At 39.6% G+C, this 20,767-nt stretch overlaps 1 protein-coding gene across 4 annotated transcripts; it reads left to right on the top strand.

Moving 5' to 3' along the window:
- The first annotated feature begins 2,901 nt into the window (after nt 1–2,901).
- ZNF583 (zinc finger protein 583) lies at nt 2,902–20,552 on the top strand. 4 transcript variants are annotated; one of them, XM_081807781.1, is made up of 5 exons: nt 2,902–3,235; nt 4,756–4,852; nt 12,210–12,336; nt 12,622–12,720; nt 17,490–20,552. In XM_081807781.1, the coding sequence occupies exons 2-5, from the start codon at nt 4,844–4,846 to the stop codon at nt 18,965–18,967; spliced, it is 1,713 nt and encodes a 570-aa protein (XP_081663907.1). In that variant the 5' UTR covers nt 2,902–3,235; nt 4,756–4,843; the 3' UTR covers nt 18,968–20,552. The 4 variants fall into 4 exon arrangements, with proteins under 4 accessions (XP_081663907.1, XP_081663909.1, XP_081663908.1 ...); XM_081807783.1 differs by having other exon boundaries at nt 3,044–3,235; nt 12,625–12,720; XM_081807782.1 differs by lacking the exon at nt 2,902–3,235 and adding an exon at nt 3,269–3,401.
- Nucleotides 20,553–20,767: the final 215 nt, after the last annotated feature.

Raw genomic sequence — 20,767 nt, 5'->3', positions numbered from 1 at the left:
CAGGGCAGGGGCAGGAGAGGGAGAGAGAGAATCCTAAACAGGCTCCACGTCCAGTGCAGAGCCCCATGTGGGGCTTGCTCCCACAACTGAGAGCATGACCTGAGCTGAAATCAAGAATGGGATGTTTAACTGATTGAGCCACCCAGGCGCCCCTCAATTTAATTTTTAACAATTTCAACAATGTTTAACAATTTTTAACAATTGTATTGAGATATAATTCACACACCATGCAATTTGCCTATTCAAAGTGTACAATTTAATGTGTTTTTTTTTTATTGTATTCATAGGGTTGTGTAACTCACCACAGTCTAACTATAAAGTGTTTTTGTTACCACAAAAAGAAATCTTGTATCCATTAGTGGTCATTTTTATCTCTTCCCATCAGCCCTAAGCAACCACTAAAATGCTTTCTGTCTCTATGAATTTGCGTATTCTGGTTATTTCATATAAATAGACTCATACAATATATGGTCCTTTGTGACTGGTTTCTCTCACATAATGTAATGTTTTCAAGGTTCATTCATGTAGCATGTATATTGGCACTTTATTACTTTTATCATTTTTTATGGCTGAATAATATGGGCACTTGGGTTGTTTCCACTCTTTGGCTACTATGAATAATGTTGCTATGAACATTTGTGTACTAACTTTTGCATGTATGTAAGTTTTCATTTTTCTTAGGTATATACATAGGACTGAAATTGCTGGGATCATATGGTAACTCTATCTTTAACTTTTTGAGGAACTTCTAGAATGTTTTCCAAAGTAGCTGCATCATTTTAAATTCCCACCAGCAACATTATGAGAGTTAAATTTCTCCACATCCTTACCAACACTTGTTATCTAACTTTGATTTTAGCCATCCTAGTGGGTGTTAAGTGGTATGCCACTGTGGTTTTGATTTGTATTTCTCAAGGGCTATGAATGTTGAGCACCTTTTCATGTGCTTATGGAGCATTTGTGTATCTTCTTTGGAGAAATGTCTATTCAAATCCTTTGTCCATTTTTAAATTGTTATTTGTATTTGTGTTAGTCAATTGTAAGTGTTCTTTACATATTCTGGATACAAGTCCTTGTCAGATACCTGAATTTATTTTTTTCTTTTTCCTTTTTTTTTTTAGAGGGAGAGAAACCAGGGGAAGAGGAGTAAAGGGAGAGAGAGAGAAAATCTTAAGCAGGCTCCACAACTAGTGTGGAGTCCCACTCGGGGCTCCATCTCACAACTCTGAGATCATGACCTGAGCTGAAATCAAGAATGAGACATTTAACCGACTGAGCCATCCAGGTGCCCCTGAACTGATTTTTGACAAAGGTACAAAAGCAATTTAATGGGGGAAGGATAGCCTTTCAAACAAATAGTGCTGGAACCATTAGACATCCATAGCCAAAAAAGAAAAACAAAATAAGAGAGAGAAATTTAACCTGCTTCTTAAAAAATTAAAATAGACTACAGATTTAAATTTGCTCCAGTACTAACCAGTGAAAAAATAAATGTATTGCATCTTCACTGTGACAATTGAAGGCAAAATACATGGGTTCTTCTGTCTGAGGATTCTATATTTCTACTTCTGAAGATTATGTAATTATAGATTATGACATTAAACTTAGATGCTGGGCAGACATGTTTGTTGATTACCGATTTGAAATTGAAAAATGTATTTCTTATACATATCAAAGTAAATTTGACTCACTTAGTGACTACTGCCAAGCTTCGTAGAGGGTTCTGCCAACAAAAGAAACTTAAGAGAGAATGGCAGAAATGAAAAATGTTACCACAAATTTTCAGGCTAAAGATACCCAATCTCTATACATTTGTGAAATGTACAAAGGCTGCAAAAAACTGGAAGTTTATTGATACGTCTTAACTTACATAAGGTTTGTCTGTATGGTCTGAAAAAGCAAGGGGGAAGATAATCAGAGTTTCAGTACTCAAACTCAAAACCAACCACAATTTTCGTTGATTGTGTTGCTTTTACTTTTTACACGGGACCGGTTTTCCAATATTGCCGTCTTAGTGCAATTGTAACAGCCTTGTTCCTCCTTTAAAATAAAACATAACCCAAAAGTATTTTGAGATATTGCTTCATCATCACACAATTTTTCTTAAGTTGTATAGTTTTCAAACCGATAGATGTACCGTTAATCATACTACTACTTGTAGCCATATTGTTTGTATTCAACGTGTTATTACTATTAACGTTTCAGTTAATCTTTTGAGAACGTATTTGTTTTTTAAAAATTTCCTCAATATGAAAATTCCCATCTCCTACGCTTTTTGTCATCGGTGACCCTGGTGAGACGAGTTGCAGTAGAAGCAGAGAAGGACATAACCCGATGTCGGAATAGGAGTTAATGAAATATGTTCAAAGACATAGGTTGAAGTATAGGAACAAGAGGGTAGGTAGAACGGAAAGAATGATCTATGAACGGCTGTGTGTGTGTGTTTTTTAATAACACATATCATTTCCCGGTATGTATCTTTTCTATCGAGTTTTTTTCCTTTTCTACTGAATTTCTCCCGCATTAGAATGTCAGGCACATGAGGGTGGGGATTCTTCTCTGCAGGCTCAGGTGTGTCCCCAGCGCCTCAAACAGTGCCTGGCACACGGTCGGCGCTCAATCAGTGGCTAATGAGACAGAAGAAAGAACGAAAGAAGAAAAGGAACGAAAGGAATGAAACCCAGGCAAGCGGGGCTCTGGACCCCCATGCACCCCCTCCGGGGCCCCCGCCGCGCGCCGGGCCGGAACGCCCGGGACCGCCGGCTCCCTTCGCGCGGCCCAACCAGCCGCGCCCGCGCGCGGCCCCGCCCACGGCGCGTGCGCACCTCGCCCCGCCCGACAGTGCTTTCGGGGACCGGGCTCGCTGCGCCTGCGCACTCCAAACCGGCCCGTCCAGGCCTGGGCGGGAACGGTCGGCCTGACCGGGCTGATCCGGTCGTGGTTCTGGGTTGGGAGGTCCGGGGCTTGGAGAGCGCGTCACGCGACTGGGGGCAGGAGCAAGAATCAGCGGGCCGGCGCCCGCAGAGGGCAGTCCCAGGATGCCCCGCGCCGCGCCCGGCCCGGACTCCATTTCCCAGCAGCCCCTGCGGCCGGCTCCGCTGCCCGCCCGAGCGCCGCGGCCCCTTTGTGAGCCCGCCGGTCCGGCCGAGAGCGAGGCCCCGCCCCGGCCCGCGGGGCGCTCGGCTCCCGGCGGCCGACGGCGCGGAGGGAGGTGCCGACCCGCGGGGAGGAGGCGGTGAGGACGCCGGGGGCGGGCGCGCGCCTCGGCAGGCTTGCGGGGCTGGAGCGGGCGCGCGAGGGGGCCTGTGACAGTGGGAGACCGTGTCACCGTGTGACACCATGTCACCGCGTGCGTGCCCCTGTGTGTGACTGTGCGAACGTCTGTGACCATGACAGTGACAGTGAGTGTGCGGCTGTGTGGCTGGTCATGTGAGACAGCGTGAGGTTGTGTGACCTTATGTTGGCGTGACAGTGCGACCCACTGTGAGGGCACGGGTGCCAGGCTGCCAGGAGAGCTGCCAGCACGACGACTGTGTGGCTCCTGCGGTGGGCGGGTGGCGGGGTGGGTGCTCGGGGAGGCCAGTGTGCTCCAGGTTTTGGGAGACTGTGTCGGGCAGGAGAGCCTGAGAGGGACTGAGATGAAGGGGAACACCTGAGTAGAAAGAAGAGCGGGAAGGAGAGAGGAGCCCCCGCTCCAGCTCTGGAGGGCAGCAGAGGAGGCTCTCTGGCACAGAAGGGAAGTCTTTCCCTTCCTCTCCTAGGCTCTGCTAATAGCACACAGTAAGGGAGACCTACTGTGTGCTATTTATGAACACACGACTGACAGTTACTGAGCACAAAGGATGTGCCAAGCGCTATGCTAAATGCTTCATGTGGATCATCTCAGGGTGCTCCCAACAATTGATAGGAAGTAGTTACCATTTCACTGATGAGGAAACTGAGGTTTGGAGTGGTTATTTAAGTCATGGCGGTTGCAGAGCTAGTGAGTGGTAGACTGGGTGTCTGAGGGCAGGTGTTCTGATCCCCAGACCTGGTGGTTCTTACTGTTATGCTGCTTCTGAAATAATTCCTTTACTCTCCAAGGTAGAGAGGTTTAGTGGAAAATAACTCATGAATAGGGGTTTCGGTGACTGTTAATGCATAGTCCCCTCCCTCATCTCTTTTTGAGGAAATTGCGCAGAAAAGTTAAGGGATTGGTTTCCAGGTGCAGTTTGTCGTAAGTCAGGACTACAAGCAGAGTGTTCTCTTTGGTCCAGTGCCCTCCAGACCACATGACCCCTCTGATGCCTACTCTGTAAAGATGCTTTCTTTGAAGCATTTGTAGCTTTATCTCATTTTGAAAGATTTTTTTTTTTTTAAGATTTTATTTATTTGACAGAGACAGCGAGAGCAGGAACACAAGCAGGGGGAGTGGGAGAGGGAGAAGCAGGCTTCCCACTGAGCAGGGAGCCCGATGTGGGACTTGATCCCAGGACTATGGGATCATAACCTGAGCCGAAGGCAGACGCTTAACGACTGAGCCACCCAGGCGCCCTCTTTATCTCATTTTGTAGTAAGGGCAGTAACATATTCTCTTTTACCATATTATCTGGTGGGAAGACTAAAAACTCAGACCTGGATTCCAGTTGGGCTCACTTATTACCACGAAGCCTTGGATAATTTCAATAATTTCATTGATGGACAGCTTTCATGTGTCAAGGGGGAAAATCATCCTTACTTGATAGTGCCATTTATGGTTTCTTTCTCCCTCTCCAGCTCTATTATTCCAGACACTGCCCTTCCAGTGAGGAGCGTGAAGTAGGAGGACAGAGGAGCTGCCATAAATTCTTAAATTCTTAAAGCCATGTCCAAGGTAAGGAAAGATTTCTTCTCCCTGAGGTGCTGTTTTTCAGGTTTCATAGGAACATCTTGCTTTTCTTCTGAAATTCCCCAGCTAACAAAGCCCCATTCATTCAGTAACCTTGTCCTCATGTTCTCCCAATCCAGTAAAAAGTCCCAGTGAGCTTCCTTTTTTTCCTCAGCCAGCATTTTCATCTTCATTCAAGAAATAGCTTAGCACTCCTACAGGTTAGGTGTTCTGTTAGGAGCTCTCAGGAGGCAAAAATGCACTCCTTGGTGGTATATGAAAGCCTTCATTGATTCATTGAGGTCAAGGTGTATTCTGATGTGACCACTAGCTTAGAGCTTTTTCACAAACCTAGGTTTGAGAGGAAGGCAAGACAAGGGCTATTGGGCAATCTTAGTCATAGTACATGACAAGATATCTTGCTCAAGGTGATTTTGAAGAGTAGTATGTGTTGGGTTTTGAGTATTAAAGTGTGGGTCAGCTAGGGCAGTCACTGGGCTCTGAAGAATAAGGTTCCATGGGAGTAATAAGGTCCTGTTATAGGGACATTCTGAGTTAATAGTGGGCTACAGCTAGGATATTCTAGGTCATCCAGTTAAGATTAGTGGAATATAATACTTATGGAAAAATAGGACATTTTTTGAAAAAATGAGAATAGTACTTGAATCTACATTTTAAAATGGCTGCATACATCTATAATGAAACAGTAAATAGTATGTGATGAGAGCCAGAAGAAACAAATGAAAAGATCAATATATAATGTCCAAAAACAAATGCAAGTATAAATAAGAATGGAAGATATTTATTCATTCACTGAACATAGAGTTATTAAAGACTTACTATATACTAAATGCTGGAAATACTGTGGTAAATGAAAATAGACACTGTCTTTGTTTTCATGGAATTTAATGTCTACTAGTTTGTTTATTATGTGATAATGTAAGTCATGTTCTTTTAAATCAGTGGAGACAGAATGGATTATTCATTTAGAAAAAAGATTTCTTGGGGTGCCTGGGTGGCTCAGTCGTTAAGCGTCTGCCTTCGGCTCAGGTCATGATCCCAGGTTCCTGGGATTGAGCCCCACATCGGGCTCCCTGCTCGCCGGGAAGCCTGCTTCTCCCTCTCCCACTCCTCCTGTTTATGTTCCCTCTTTCCCTGTGTCTTTCTGTCAAATAAATAAATAAAATCTTAAAAAAAAAAAAAAAGACTTCTTCCTCACACTTTGAGGGTAAATACATTCTATAGGTTAAATGTAAAAAATAAAACCATATGAACTGCTGGATGAAAATATAGAGAATGGCTGTAAGAGGAAGATGAACCAGAAGCAGAAATCAACTAGAGCAGCACTGTCCAGTAGAACTTCCTGTGATGACTGATTATAGAAATGTTCTATATCTGCACTGTCCAGTATAGTAGCCATTAGCTACCTGTGGCTCTGGAACACTTGGATATACTAGTGTGACTGAGGAACTGAATATTTAATGTTAACTGATTTAAATTTAAATAGCCACATGTGGGGCGCCTGGGTGGCTCAGTTGGTTAAGCGACTGCCTTCGGCTCAGGTCATGATCCTGGAGTCCCTGGATCGAGTCCCGCATCGGGCTCTCTGCTCGGCGAGGAGCCTGCTTCTCCCTCTGACCCTCCCCCCTCTCATGTGCTTTCTGTCTCTCTCATTCTCTCTGTCTCAAATAAATAAATAAAATCTTTAAAAAAAAAAATAAATAAATAAATAAATAGCCACATGTGACTAGTAGCTGTGTATTGGGCAGCACAGATCTAGGCTAATAAAATAATAAAGCCAGGTAGAAAGTTGTGGGTGATCTTGTCCAAGTCACTCATTTTACAGATGAGGAAAAACAGGCCAAGTGAGGAAAATGACATACCTACGTCACTAGTTAGTGATTGTATCAGATACAGGACGTTGTAATATATGTTGAGGGTCAGCATAAATAGATAGTGAGTGATGATTTGAAGAGGGTCGTAGAAAATAATGAAGGACTATGGACCAGTGAAGGAAAACAGTTCCCTTTGCCTAGAACCCTCATTGGCTTCCCATTTTACTTGGAATGAAATCCAGTGTCCTCTCCACAGTCTATAAGGCCCTGCATGATCCAGCTCTTGGCTATCCCAGACCTCATTTTCTCCAGGTTTTTACCTTTCCGTGCTCCAATCACACTGGTCAACTTGCTATTCCTCAAACTTAACCAAGCTCTTTCCCATCTCTGAACCTTTGCATTTGCTCCTCCCTCTTCTGTAATTCTCTTCCCTTAGATATCAGCATGGTTTACTCTCACATTTAGATTGTTGTTTAAACATTACTGCTTCATTGAGGTTTACCTTGACCATCTTACCTAAAACAAACACTCTTGTCACTCTAAATCACCCTACTTGGTTTTTTGTCATAGTGTTTAACACCACCTGACATTGTATGACCTGATGTTTAATGTCTTTCTCCTCTGTTAGAATATTAATTCCACAAGCAAAGGAACTATATTTTGTTTGCCTTTGTTTTCCCTATGCTTGGAACATTGTAGGTAGTAGGCATTCAGTAAATATTTGTCAAACTAATATATAAATGAACAAGATTGTGAGTTGTTCATCTATGAGTAAGACCAGAGAGGTAAGAGCCAGCTACCTCTTTTCTCCTGCTGCTAAACTGGTAATGGAAAAAGCAGAAAGCAGAGGGTATGATGTGTAGAACAGACAGAGCCCATCAGCCCAAATGCTACTTCTGGGACCCCACCCCAGACCTTATGAGTCAGACTCTGGTGGTGGGGCCCAGGAAACTGCATTTTAATTAAGTCCAAGGATGCGTTCGATACACATTTTTTGAAAGCCTCTTGTTTCTAAAGATTATATTTAAAGGGTGCCTTGGCGGGGGATGGGTTAGCCCGGTGATGGGTATTAAGGAGGGCACGTACTGCAGGGAGCACTGGGTGTTATACGAAAACAATGGATCGTGGATCACCACATCAAAAACTAATGATGTATTGTATGGTAACTAACATAACATAATAAAATTAAAAAAAAAAGGGGTGCCTCTTATAAACACCACTTTGTTGGTTGTCACCTGTGTGCCTCTCACAATCCCTATGCCTGCCGTTGATTCTCTGTACTCACAGCAATGCACTTGAGTGGCCCTGTGTGCCTTCCATGATTCCTTGTGCCTCCCAAAATCCCATGTCTCTCTCAAAACATTGATTTTTTAAGAAATCCAGTCTGAGAATCTTTGTCTTTTAGTTAGTGTTTAGGACATTTTCATTTAATGTAATTCCTGATATATTTAAGCCTATCATATTGCAGTTTGTTTTCTACTTATTCCATCTATTCTTTGTTCCTTTATTTCTCCTTGTTTGCCTTCTTTTGGATAAATCAAGTACTTTTTCCTTATTATCTTGTTAATTATACATTATTATTATTATATATTTTTTATTTTTTAAAGGTTTTATTTTTTCACTTGAGACACAGAGATACAGAGAGGGAGAGAGAGAGCATGAGCAGGGAGAGAGGCAGAGGGAGAGGGAGAAGCAGGCTCCCCGCTGAGCCGGGAGCCCGATGTGGGGCTCGATCCCAGGACCCTGGGATCATGACCTGAGCCGAAGGCAGATGCCTAACCATCTGAGCCACCCAGGCGCCCCAATTATACATTATTATTATTTTAGTGGCCACTATAGGATATTTACCCATTTCTCATTATGTAATTATCTTCTTCCTTCCTTCCTTCTGTAATTTTCCTTCTATAATTAGTATTCTTATCACTTTCTGAGTAAGATAAGATATCTATAGTGGTGGGCGCCTGGGTGGCTCAGTTGGTTAAGCGACTGCCTTCGGCTCAGGTCATGATCCTGGAGTTCCGGGATCGAGTCCCGCATCGGGCTCCCTGCTCAGCGGGGAGTCTGCTTCTCCCTCTGACCCTCCCCCCTCTCATGTGCTCTCTGTCTCTCTCATTCTCTCTGTCTCAAATAAATAAAATCTTTAAAAAAAAAAAAAAGATATCTATAGTGGTTAACTCCAACTTAGTAGTAGTAGTAGATATTACAGTTATTCCTTTGAGGCTCTTGATTTCTTCTTGATTTTCATTTCCATTTCCTTCCATTTTCCTTCTACCTGAAGAACAATTAGTATTTCTTTGAGTACAGGTCAACACTTTATTCCCAGCCTGAATTATCTTTTCATTAGCTCATATTCTTTTTTTTTTTTTAAGATTTTATTTATTTATTTGAGAGAGAGAGAATGAGAGACAGCATGAGAGGGAGGAGGGTCAGAGGGAGAAGCAGACTCCCTGCTGAGCAGGGAGCCTGATGTGGGACTCGATCCAGGGAGTCCAGGATCATGACCTGAGCCAAAGGCAGTCCCTTAACCAACTGAGCCACCCAGGTGCCCCAGCTCATATTCTTGCTAGATCAAAATAGTGTAATTTAAAATTTTTTCTGAGGTCAAGTAAGTTTGGGAAATCCTAGTTTCCCAGTAGAGAGAATATCTTCTAGGATTTATTTTAAGGAAATAATTGGAGATGTCTGTTGAATCCTTAATTCAACATACAGTAGTATTGTATGAGAACTGTACTGTAACATTTAAAAATAGTGCGCATCACTATTCTCACATCATAATGAAAAATTCAGATTCATGTAAATGAAAGTAAACAAAGGGTTAGTAAAGATACAGCATATTTATACCACATGTTATCCATCTAACAAAAGTGATGTTATAATGAACGTGGATAATCATCAACATGTCTGTATAAGGAAACATTTGAACAGATATATACTAGCTGTAAATTTTGATTGTTTCTAGGAAGTAGGGTGACATAGTAGGTAGATGTGGGGATGGAGGACTTGCAGTTCTTTTAACTTTTATAAAAAGGAAAAAAAATCACTGAGGGTACAAATACTGGACATTATTTGCTAAATTTCCTTCATGATTACAAATTATATTAAATTCCTGTTTTATCAAATCAAAATAAATATTAAAATATTTTAAAGATATTCAAGTCCCATTGAATGGCTGAGAGGAAAATGTCAGTCAGTTGAAACCTGGAATACATTAGTTTGTGTGTGAAGCTAAGAAAGATCTAAGAACTTTACCTAGCAAAAGCTGCCTCACCTCTGTTTACAGAGGAAATGTGTGTAGAACACTTTTGTTTGCACAAAATATTATAGTTTGTATTGAATTGTTTGAGGTTTTTGTTTTTTTTTTAAGGATTTTATTTATTTGAGAGAGAGAGAGTGAGAGAGGGAACACAAGCCGGGGGAGTGGGAAAGGGAGCAGGCTCCCCGCCGAGCAAGGAGCCCGACATGGGGCTTGATCCCAGGACCCTGGGATCATGACCTGAGCCGAAGGCAGACGCCCAACAACTGAGCCACCCAGGCACCCCTGAAGTGTTTGAGTTTTAACAGAATTGATGATTGACAGTACCCACCCTTGTCTAGGACAAGTTTCATCTTTTAAGACTCAGTTCATGTTCCCTTCCTTCCTTGAAGCCTTTACTCACTTCCCATATTTCCCTGTGTTAAGTGTTTTAGAGATGGAGGCATGTAAGATCAAGCTGATGCACATAACTGATGTTTCTTGGAGGCATACTTCTGCTTCCCTTATAGCCTCCTTAAACATAAACTTGGGCACCAGCAGTTCACATATTAACTCATTATTTCCATTAAAACTGTTTCTGCATAAAATCATTGATGTGCTTAAATACATCCTCAATAGGACCATTACTCTGCAGAGTCACATTTAATAGGAGTGATGTTCATATTTGATAACCACTAGGGCAAGGGCATACACCAGAACTTACCCCAGTTGGGATACTGGAGGGTGCTGCTATGCTGGGCATTGCCCTTAAGTTGCTGGGTTGTGGGGAGATCTGGGATAGTCACTAGCAGGGCTCAATGCAGTAGCTGTTTACCAACCAGTGTGGCATTATTTCAGTATTTAACAAGTCAGTTCAGCTCTTCAGATATGTATCACCAAGTGCATCTGTATATCAGCCCAGGTAAAGAGTAGGCTTTGCTCCGTGACATGCCAAACCAAAGAAGCATATAGCAAACCATAGGTAAGCCCTTGTAAGTCTGGAGCAGATTTACCTCATTAGGAAGAACACCCGTTTTGAATTTTTAGGAAGCAGACTAGGTCTTATTCCATGTTATAAAGATCCTTAATTCAATGGAGTATTACTTGAGAACTGTACCTTAACATTTTAAAAACTCTCACTCAGGGCGCCTGGGTGGTCAGTTGTTAAGCGTCTGCCTTCTACTCAGGTCATGATCCCAGGGTCCTGGGATCAAGCCCTGCATCAGGCTCCCTGCTTGCTCCATGGGAAGCCTGCTTCTCCCTCTCCCAGTCCCCCTGCTTGTGTTCCCTCCCTCACTGTCTCTTTCTCTGTCAAAAACTAAATAAAATCTTTTTTTTTTTTTAAAGATTTTATTTATTTATTTGAGAGAGCGAGCAGAAGTAGGGGGAGTGGGAGAGGGATCCCAGGACCCTGGGATCATGACCTGAGCTGAAGGCAGTCGCTTAACCAACTGAGCCACCCAGGCACCCCTAAATAAAATCTTTAAAAAAAAATAAAAACTCTCACTCATTAGACATGCACAATTGGGTATGTTCCTCTAGTGAGAGCTGTAAGGATTTTTTGTTGCACTTGATTATCACATCTGAAAGGTTCACTATCTAATAGTGCTTAAAATTACTATTATTGTGTCTCTTTACATGAGAAGTTACCAACTGTCTTTGAAACTCAGTGGGGTTATCAAGAGCTGTTAGATAATCTTTTATTGCCCCAGTCGTTCTGCTATGGCATACCTTCGTTTAGGTTATATTTTTGCAAAGTTACTATAGAACTTGTTTAATATTTTTACTACCTATATGTTTAGTTTTAGGAAATCAATATTATAAGCATCAAATATATTTATATAGGTACCCTATTGATACAGCTGGAACATTAGCCATTCCATGAAAGAGTTTGGAAAATGTAGATTTAGGCCACGTTCACCTTGGTCTGTACAACATATTCCTGCCTCCTCCTTAAAGCCTTTCTTCACTGCTCTTGTCTATCCTGATTTTCCATATTGAGAAATGAATTAGCATTTAGTATGAATAACAATTATTTTGCTCGTTTGCGCTTTTCCCCATCAGTAGAGACTATGTCAGAAATTGTATACTTTCCATGACAAAATATTAAAACCAAGCACAGAGAAATCATTTTAGAAATTGCCTGACATATGGTGCAGAGAACCAAAGATACTGCCAGAAAGTTTCGCTATATGCAATATTTCTCTCCAAAAGTACAAATTAACTCTTCAGACTATGCCAATCTGAGGTGAAGAATACTAGTTGAGAATAAAGGAATATGTTTATGTCATTTCAGGATTTGGTGACATTTGGGGATGTGGCTGTAGATTTCTCTCAAGAGGAGTGGGAATGGCTGAACCCTGCTCAGAGGAATTTGTACAGAAAGGTGATGTTGGAGAACTATAGGAGCCTGGTATCACTAGGTAAGGAGGTTCCCTAGAATTCAGAATCTGCACATAGGGCTGCTTTCCAATGTTTGGGAAGCCTCCGATGTACTTCACTAAATTTCCCTTTCTTGTGCTCCCCAAAATAGGCTGAGTTTGTAGAACTGGTAGCTTCATTGGACTATTCCTACAACTTCATTTTCCCCACTCTTCAGAATACTTCACCTCTTCCTCTACTCCCTTCTATAATGCCCTTGATTCCTGATGACCAGCACCTTGATCTGATTTATGGGCCCGGCTAATTCCCCCTTTATTTCTTGTAAGCAGGAGTTTCAGTTTCTAAGCCAGATGTGATCTCATTACTGGAACAAGGAAAAGAACCCTGGATGGTGAAGAAGGAGGGGACAAGAGGCACGTGCCCTGGTGAGTGAGAAAGAACTAGGAAGGTAGAAGAGGCCATTGCAAGGAAAAGCTCAGCTATTCTGAGAGGTTCCAGCTTATAATTGATGTTTCATGGGTAATTTTTCTTAAAGGCTCAAGGCCTGGGAAGAAGCATTGAGGTGCCATTGGCATGAGCTCCCTTATTCTTCTTGTACATATTCTCTCACAAATTACTGTCTTCTCTGATAACCTTTTCATCTGGGTCCAAAATGTAAGTGTCTGCTTGTTCTTGCTTTTTAGTTTTGCAAAAGTTGCTCCATCATACTTTTAAAAAATCTAGACATAGCAATGTCTATTTTTTTCATTTTTAGTCACTCATTCCTTTTAGAATGAAGGTTTGATTCATTTATTCATTCACTTATTCTTTTACCAAGATTCATTGAGTTTTTACTTTAAGAAAATCATTCTGCTAAATTCTTAAGGTTCTTCAGAGGCTAATTAACCATCACAGAAAGAAGAATTTCCAGTTATATTTTCAAGTCTGGGTAACTGGAAAGTGAGACGGTTTAATAGAAACAAGTCAAAAGAATATCCTGATAGAGGAAAAAGATGATAATTTGACTTGGGACATAAGAGATTTATTTTTACAAGATGGAAAGACTTCTGAGCGAAGAAACACAACATGCCACTAGATCGGGAGAAGCTCAGAAAAAAGTGATTTAGAGATGCTAGTACGAGTGGATGCGATCACTTAGTTTTACAGTTTGAGATAAACCCTGGTATTGGGGCCTTTGTGGGAAAGTGGATCTTTAACAACTTTCTCAATGTTCTCTCTGGTAAGTGGTCTCTTTATAGTTTCTGTCTTGGGTGAAATTTTACCAATTTTTACTTTCCCAAACAATTATCTTTTAATTTAGGTTATCAAATTTATTTCTATGAATCTGAAGAAAATAATCTTGTAATTCTTTTTTAATAGTTTCCAATTTTATTTTGTATAGCTGTTCTTTTTAAAAAATTACTAGGTAAGCTAGTCATTAATTTTATTTTTAAAATCCAGCTTATGGATTTATTAGTGTTACCATTATTCTCTTTTACAATTCTTTATTTTCTGCTTTCCCTAATTCCATCATTCTAATTTTCTTAGGTTTATTTTTTGTTCTCCGTTTTGCTGAACTAAATGCTTAAATCTATTCATTTCATTCTCTTATTCACTAAATTCTTAGGGGCTATGAATTTTCCTCTGAATATAGCTTCAGCTGTCCTCCAGAGAGTCTAATATTTACTGTTTTTTTACTGCTGTTTCCTAGATAACCTTTTAAAAAAATTTCTCTTTTACGGGAGAGTTGTTTAAAAGAAAGTTTTCTGGGGGTACCTGGATGGCTCAGTCAGTTAAGCATCCAACTTTTGATTTTGGCTCAGGTCATGATCTCAGAGTCGTGGGATTGAGTCCTGGGTCGGGCTCCCCGCTCAGCAGGAAGTCTGAGTGTCTCTCTCTCTCTTCCTCTCTCCTTCCCCTCACTCATACTCACACGCTCTCTCTTTTTCTCTTTCTCTGGAATGAATAAACAAATCTTTAAAAAAAGAAATTTTTCTGGTTTTAATATATTTTGATCAAATTATTTTATCATATAGGACTTAGTATTCTTTGAAACTTTAGGATTTTGTATGGCATAATATATAGTTGGTGTTCGTAAAATGTTCCATAGGTTCCAAGGTTAAGTCTCTATTTTCAGTGTTAAGAGCTTGTTACATGAGTTTTACTTTTTTATTATATTATTAAAGTCTGTCTTTACTTACCTTTCTTGTTTCCGTTTTTTTCTTAATAACTTTATTAAGGAATTATTACATACAGTAAATCGCATCCATATACATCATACAATGTGATGAATTCTGACTGTTGTACACACCCATGAAACTCTCACCACAATGAAGACATACAGCATTTCCATCACCCCAAAAGATTGCCTGTGCCTTTTTGCAGTCCATTTTTGTCCTCCTGGTTCCAAACACCAATCTGATCTTTGTCATTTTATTATTTTTTAAGATATTTATTTATTTATTTGAGAGTGAGAAATAGCATAAGAAGGGAGAGGGTCAGAGGGAGAAGCAGGCTCCCCGATGAGCCGGGAGCCCGATGTGGGGCTCGATGTGGGGCTCAATCCCAGAACTCTGGGATCATGACCTGAGCCGAAGGCAGTCACTCAACCAAGCCACTCAGGGGTCCTGATCTTTGTCATTTTAGACTAGTTTCCATCTAAACTAAATGGATTCATATATATTGTTGTGTCTGGCTTATTTAACTCATAATTTCAAAAATCATATTTTTGCATATATGAATACTTTATGCATCTTATTGCTGAGTAGTAGTCTATTGTGTAGACATCCAACATTTTGTTTTTCCTTTCATCTGTTCATGGATATTTGGGTTGTTTCCAGGTTTTGGCTCTTATAAATAAAGCTGCTGTGAAGCTGTCATTTACAGGACTTTGTGTGCATGTATGTTTTCATTTCTCTTGGGTAAATGTCTAAAAGTGCAAAGAGTCATACAGTAGGAATAAGTTTAACTTTTTAAGAAATTGCCAGTCTTCCAAAGTGACTGTACCATTTTCATTCCCAACAGCAATATATGACTTCCATTTCCTCCCTATCTTCACATCTTTGTATTTTCAGTTTTTTCTTTTATTCATTCTAATGGTTGTGTTGTGGTATCTCATTGTGGTTTTAATATGCAAATCTCTGATGACATAATGTTGAATGTCTTTTCGTATGCTATTTGGCCATTCATATCTTTTGTTAAGTGTTCAAATCTTTTGCCCATGTTTTATTACTTTGTTTTTATTATCGAATTTTAAGAGTTCTTTATATGTCTTAATACAAGTCTTTTGCCATTTATATGTATTAGGATACATGTGTGCCAACTGTGCTTGTGGTTTTGTTTTTCTGCTGTCTTTTGAACATCCAAAGTTTAATTTTCATAAAGTCCAATTTATTAATTTGTTTGGTGCTTTCTGTGTCATATCTAAGAAATTCTTGCTACCCCTTAAGTCACCAAAATTTTCTTCTGTGTTTTCTCCTAAGAATTTTGTAGTTTTAGCTTTACATTTTGGTATATGACCCACTGAGCTAAATTTTGTGTCTTGTGTGAAGTAAAGATTGAGGTTTTGGGTTTTTTTTTTCCTCATTTGGATATATATACAGTTGCTCCAGTATCTTTTCTTAAAAAGACATTCCTTTACCCATTATACTGCCTTGTTGGTACCTCTGTACCAAAAGCAGTTGACCATATCTACATGGGTCTAGTTCTGAACTCTATTCTGTCCCATCAATCTGTATGCCTATCCTTTGATCAGTACCACAGTCTTGATTACTGTAATTTATACTTTTTTTTTTTTTAAGATTTTATTCATTTATTTGACAGAGACAGGGAGAGAGGGAACACAAGCAGGGAGAGTGTGAGAGGAAGAAGCAGACTTCCCGCTGAACAGGGAGCCCGATGCGGGACTCGATCCCAGGACCCTGGGATCACGACCCCAGCCAAAGGCAGATGCTTAACCGACTGAGCCACCCAGGTGCCCTATAGTAACTTTTGATATCTGATAGTTCAACTTATAAAATCACTTTAACTATTTAGATTATTTGCATTCCCAAATAAATGTTAGAATGAAGTTGAGAATTTCTACCCAAAGCCTGCTAGGATTTTGATTTGGATTATATGGAATCTATACATCAATTTGGGAAGAACTGATATCCAAATTAATATCACTTGAGTTTAGTTCATGAATGTGGCTTATGTAGCCATTTATTAGTCTTTTTAAATTCTCTTAGCAGTATTCTATAGTATCCAGGGCAGTGAATATATACATATATATATATGTATATTTTTAATCTTATGGTATTTTTTGGTGCTATTATAAATAGAATTCTTAAGAATTCCATTTTCCATTTGTTGTTAGTATGCAAAAATGTAAATTGATTTTTATATTAACTTTATATCTTATAATCTTGATAGATTTATTTAATAGTTCTAGTAGCTCTTTGTAGGTTCCTGAGGCGCCTGGGTGGCTCAGTCAGCTGAGCATAGGCCTTTGGCTCAGGTCACGATAGCAGGGTCCTGGGATTGAGTCCCGCATTGAGGTCCCCACTCAGCGGGGAGTCTGCTTCTCCCTCTCCCTCTGCCCCTCCCCCCACTCATGCTCACTCGCTCTCTTTCATATAAAATCTTTTTTAAAAATTTACATTTGGTCGGAATATATCACATAGAAAATGCCTGACGACTTTTTTTTTAAAGTAGGCCACACACCCAATGTGGAGCTTGAACTCCTGAGATAAAGTCACATGCTCTACTGACTGAGCCAGCCATGTGCCCCAAAAAGACATTTTTTTAGGCTACAAAAGTTTAGCCACAGTTGGCCTGGACAACCTAAGGCAACTAATAGTACCTGGTGTATCTTTGGGTATGAGGATCTTACGGAAGTTTATTTAGCCACACTGACCTCATGAAATTGACTTTTGAAAGATAATGAACTTAGCTTGAATGCAGAATGACCTGAGGCAAGAGAAGAAGGGAAGGGTGTTTGGAGACTGTAATATTAAATCATATATAAAATTATTGTGATTTTATATAACTTCTTCAGTTTCTAATTTTTTTCCTAATTCTTGGTTTTTCATTCTTATAATCTCATACTTTTTAGACTGCATCTTAACAGCTGTTAAATCCCCAAACTTATGTATTTTATTCACCAATTTTTGTTTTAGAAGTTCTCTTCTGATGAACAAATACAAAAGACCTTTGTTTTCTTGGTATCTTTTAGATTGGGAGTATACATTTAAAAACAATGGATTTTCATCAAAGCAAGTTATTTATGAAGAAACATCCGAACTAGTGAAAATGGGAAGAAGCCATCTTAGTTATAGCCTTGACTGCCCCAGCTTGAGAGAAGACTATAAAAGTGAGGACTGGCACAAGAACCAGTTAGGAAGTCAGGAGGTACATTCCAGACAACTGATCATCACTCATAAAGAAATGCTCACTGAGGATCAAAGTAATGAATATACTAAATCTTGGCAAACTTTCCATCAGGATGCAATATTTGATATAAAAAAGACTTTTCCCACCAAAGAAAGAGTACATAAGCATGAGCCACAAAAGAGAAGTTACCGAAAAAAGTCTGTCGAAATGAAACATAAGAAAGTCTATATACAAAAGAAACTCTTGAAATGTAATGAATGTGAGAAAGTTTTCAACCAGAGCTCATCCCTTACTCTTCATCAGAGAATTCATACTGGAGAGAAACCCTATGCATGTGTTGAATGTGGGAAAACCTTCAGCCAGAGTGCAAACCTAGCTCAACATAAGAGAATACATACTGGAGAGAAACCCTATGAATGTAAAGAATGTAGGAAAGCCTTCAGCCAGAATGCACACCTTGCTCAACATCAGAGAGTTCATACTGGAGAGAGACCTTATCAATGTAAAGAATGTAAAAAAGCCTTCAGCCAGATTGCACACCTTGCTCAACATCAGAGAGTTCATACTGGAGAGAGACCTTTTGAATGTATTGAATGTGGAAAAGCCTTCAGTAATGGTTCATTTCTCGCTCAGCATCAGAGAATTCATACAGGAGAAAAACCTTATGTATGTAATGTGTGTGGGAAAGCCTTTAGCCATCGTGGATACCTAATTGTACATCAGAGAATTCATACTGGAGAGAGACCATATGAATGTAAGGAATGTAGGAAAGCTTTCAGCCAATATGCACACCTTTCTCAACATCAGAGAGTTCATACTGGAGAAAAACCTTATGAATGTAAAGTATGCAGGAAAGCCTTCAGCCAGATTGCATACCTTGATCAACATCAGAGGGTTCATACTGGAGAAAAACCCTATGAGTGTATTGAATGTGGGAAGGCCTTTAGCAATAGTTCATCACTTGCACAACATCAGAGAAGTCATACTGGAGAAAAACCTTATATGTGCAAGGAATGTAGGAAAACATTTAGCCAGAATGCAGGCCTTGCTCAACATAAGCGAATTCATACTGGAGAGAAACCTTATGAATGTAATATTTGTGGGAAGGCCTTTAGCTATAGTGGATCTCTTACTCTACATCAAAGAATTCATACAGGAGAGAGACCCTATGAATGTAAGGATTGCAGGAAATCTTTCAGGCAGCGTGCCCATCTTGCCCAGCATGAGAGAATTCATACTATGGAGTCATTCTTGACTCCTTCCTCTCGCTCATCCCCCATGTCCAGTCAGTTGCCAAGACCTGTTGGTTTTATCTCCTAAATATGCCTTGAATCTGACTCCTTTAATCCATTTCCGTTCCATCATCTTTGTGCAGTACACAGTAATCTATTTCATATGGACTATGGAAATAGCTTTCTGATGGGTCTCCCTGTATTTACCATTTCCTTTGTCAGTTGCCTACATTGCAGTCAAACTTGTATTTTAGAAGTTTGATCATATCCCTTCCTCATTGATACCCTTCACTGGTACCCCATAGTTCTTAGGTTAAAGCACACATTCCTCAGAATAACCTAAAAGACCCTCCTGCCCCAAATACCTTGTTCCAGTATACCTTCCAAAGTACTATTTCATGTCAAAATCCATCTCATTCTTTGGCTATTTATCCAGAATTAAGAACTCATATTCCAGCATCAAACAGATCTGGGTTTCTAATCCTTGCACTTCCATTTTCTAGCCCTCTAGTTTGAGAGAAACATTTTGTTCTTTGTAAGGTTCAGTCTTCTTATTTATATTATGGAAATAATAATAGTACTACCTCAAAAGTTGATGGGAGGATTAAATGAGAGAATGCATGTAAATTGCTAAGAGTGCCTAGCATAATCACTTAATAAATGTTCCATAAAATGAAAAGATACTATGGTATACAAAGAGGACCTGATCATCTTAGCAAGGATCATCTGAGAAATAACAAAAGAAGCAGCAGTTTAAGACTTAAGAGATAATAAAGATTTTTGATTAGGAACAGTAGTCATTGTTCTAAAGGTGGGTGATAAGGGCATCTAAAAACAGTAGCATTGATATTAAAGTCCATAATGATATAGAGTAAGATATGACTTTGTTGGTAAGAAAAACTAACTTCATTAAATATTCCACAGTTCTAAGAAGCCAGATTTTAAAAATCACTAATAATAAGTAGGATTTACTGAGATGTAGTCATCATTTACATTAAGACAAAGGCAAAATAGATATTTTTAAAAAGACAACTTAAAAAAATCAATAACCAAAGAATAGAAAATAAAAGTTTGATGCCCTCTCCTAATTCCAGGTGGTTGAACTGTATTAAATCTATGTTGTTTAAAACCAAAAAGGTCAAGCTAGTTCTAAGGTGTAATTCCAAAACTAGAGGGAAAGAGAAAACCATAGATCAATACTCCTGAACTGGTGGCCCACAACCGTGTTTGATTTGTACTCATCAAGTTTAAAATGAATACAAAAAAAAAAAAATACAAATACTTTTATTTGGGCATGTGTTTTCCAGTTCTCCACAGTTCAAACCATTCCTCCTTCCCTTACATCTGACTTATTTTACACTTTATATTACTTCCTAACTCTTGGAGGCTTTGAATATGCAATCACTTCAGTAACCAATTCACATATGAATATAGGTACAAAGAAAATGATGAAATGGAGGGCGAAAAGGAAGATTTGAATAGACATTTTATCCTGCAGGGGAAGACTATTCTCAAGATGTTAGGAGGCCCAAAATTAATCTACAGATTCTTTGTACCTAACAAAATCCTAAGAATTTTTTAAGGCTTGAAACACTGTGTGCATGTGAACACAGACACATGTACATTCATACAGATAAACACATAAAATATATAAATAAAGGAATTTGTCAGTGGCTTAACGGTATTGGTAAAATTGATTCTGCTCTGTACAAAACCAATTCCTTCATTCTTTTATCCAAATGTGAAAGAGTTATTAGAGGACATAGTAACAATTTATAATCAAAGAGTGAAAACAATCTTCCTAAACAGGGCATGAGATCCAGAAGCCACACATACACAGATTCTAGGTTTGACGGCATAAGAACTTTATTAAGCTTTTATATAGTCA

This window comes from Leptonychotes weddellii, chromosome 16, assembly GCF_054177405.1.
Source record: "Leptonychotes weddellii isolate Sample4059 chromosome 16, ASM5417740v2, whole genome shotgun sequence".
NCBI classification, from domain to species: Eukaryota; Metazoa; Chordata; class Mammalia; order Carnivora; family Phocidae; genus Leptonychotes; species Leptonychotes weddellii.
The sequence above is the reverse complement of the archived record's forward strand: the minus strand, read 5'-3'. Positions and strand labels throughout refer to the sequence as shown.

Excerpts from the sequence above, each read along its gene's own strand:
- ZNF583 (XM_006746427.3), top strand. The coding sequence starts at position 12,192 with ATGTTTATGTCATTTCAGGATTTGGTGACATTTGGGGATGTGGCTGTA. Across the intron at positions 12,337-12,624 it reads TAGGAGCCTGGTATCACTAG|GAGTTTCAGTTTCTAAGCCA; the intron begins GTAAGGAGGTTC and ends TCTTGTAAGCAG. Across the intron at positions 12,721-17,489 it reads GACAAGAGGCACGTGCCCTG|ATTGGGAGTATACATTTAAA; the intron begins GTGAGTGAGAAA and ends GGTATCTTTTAG.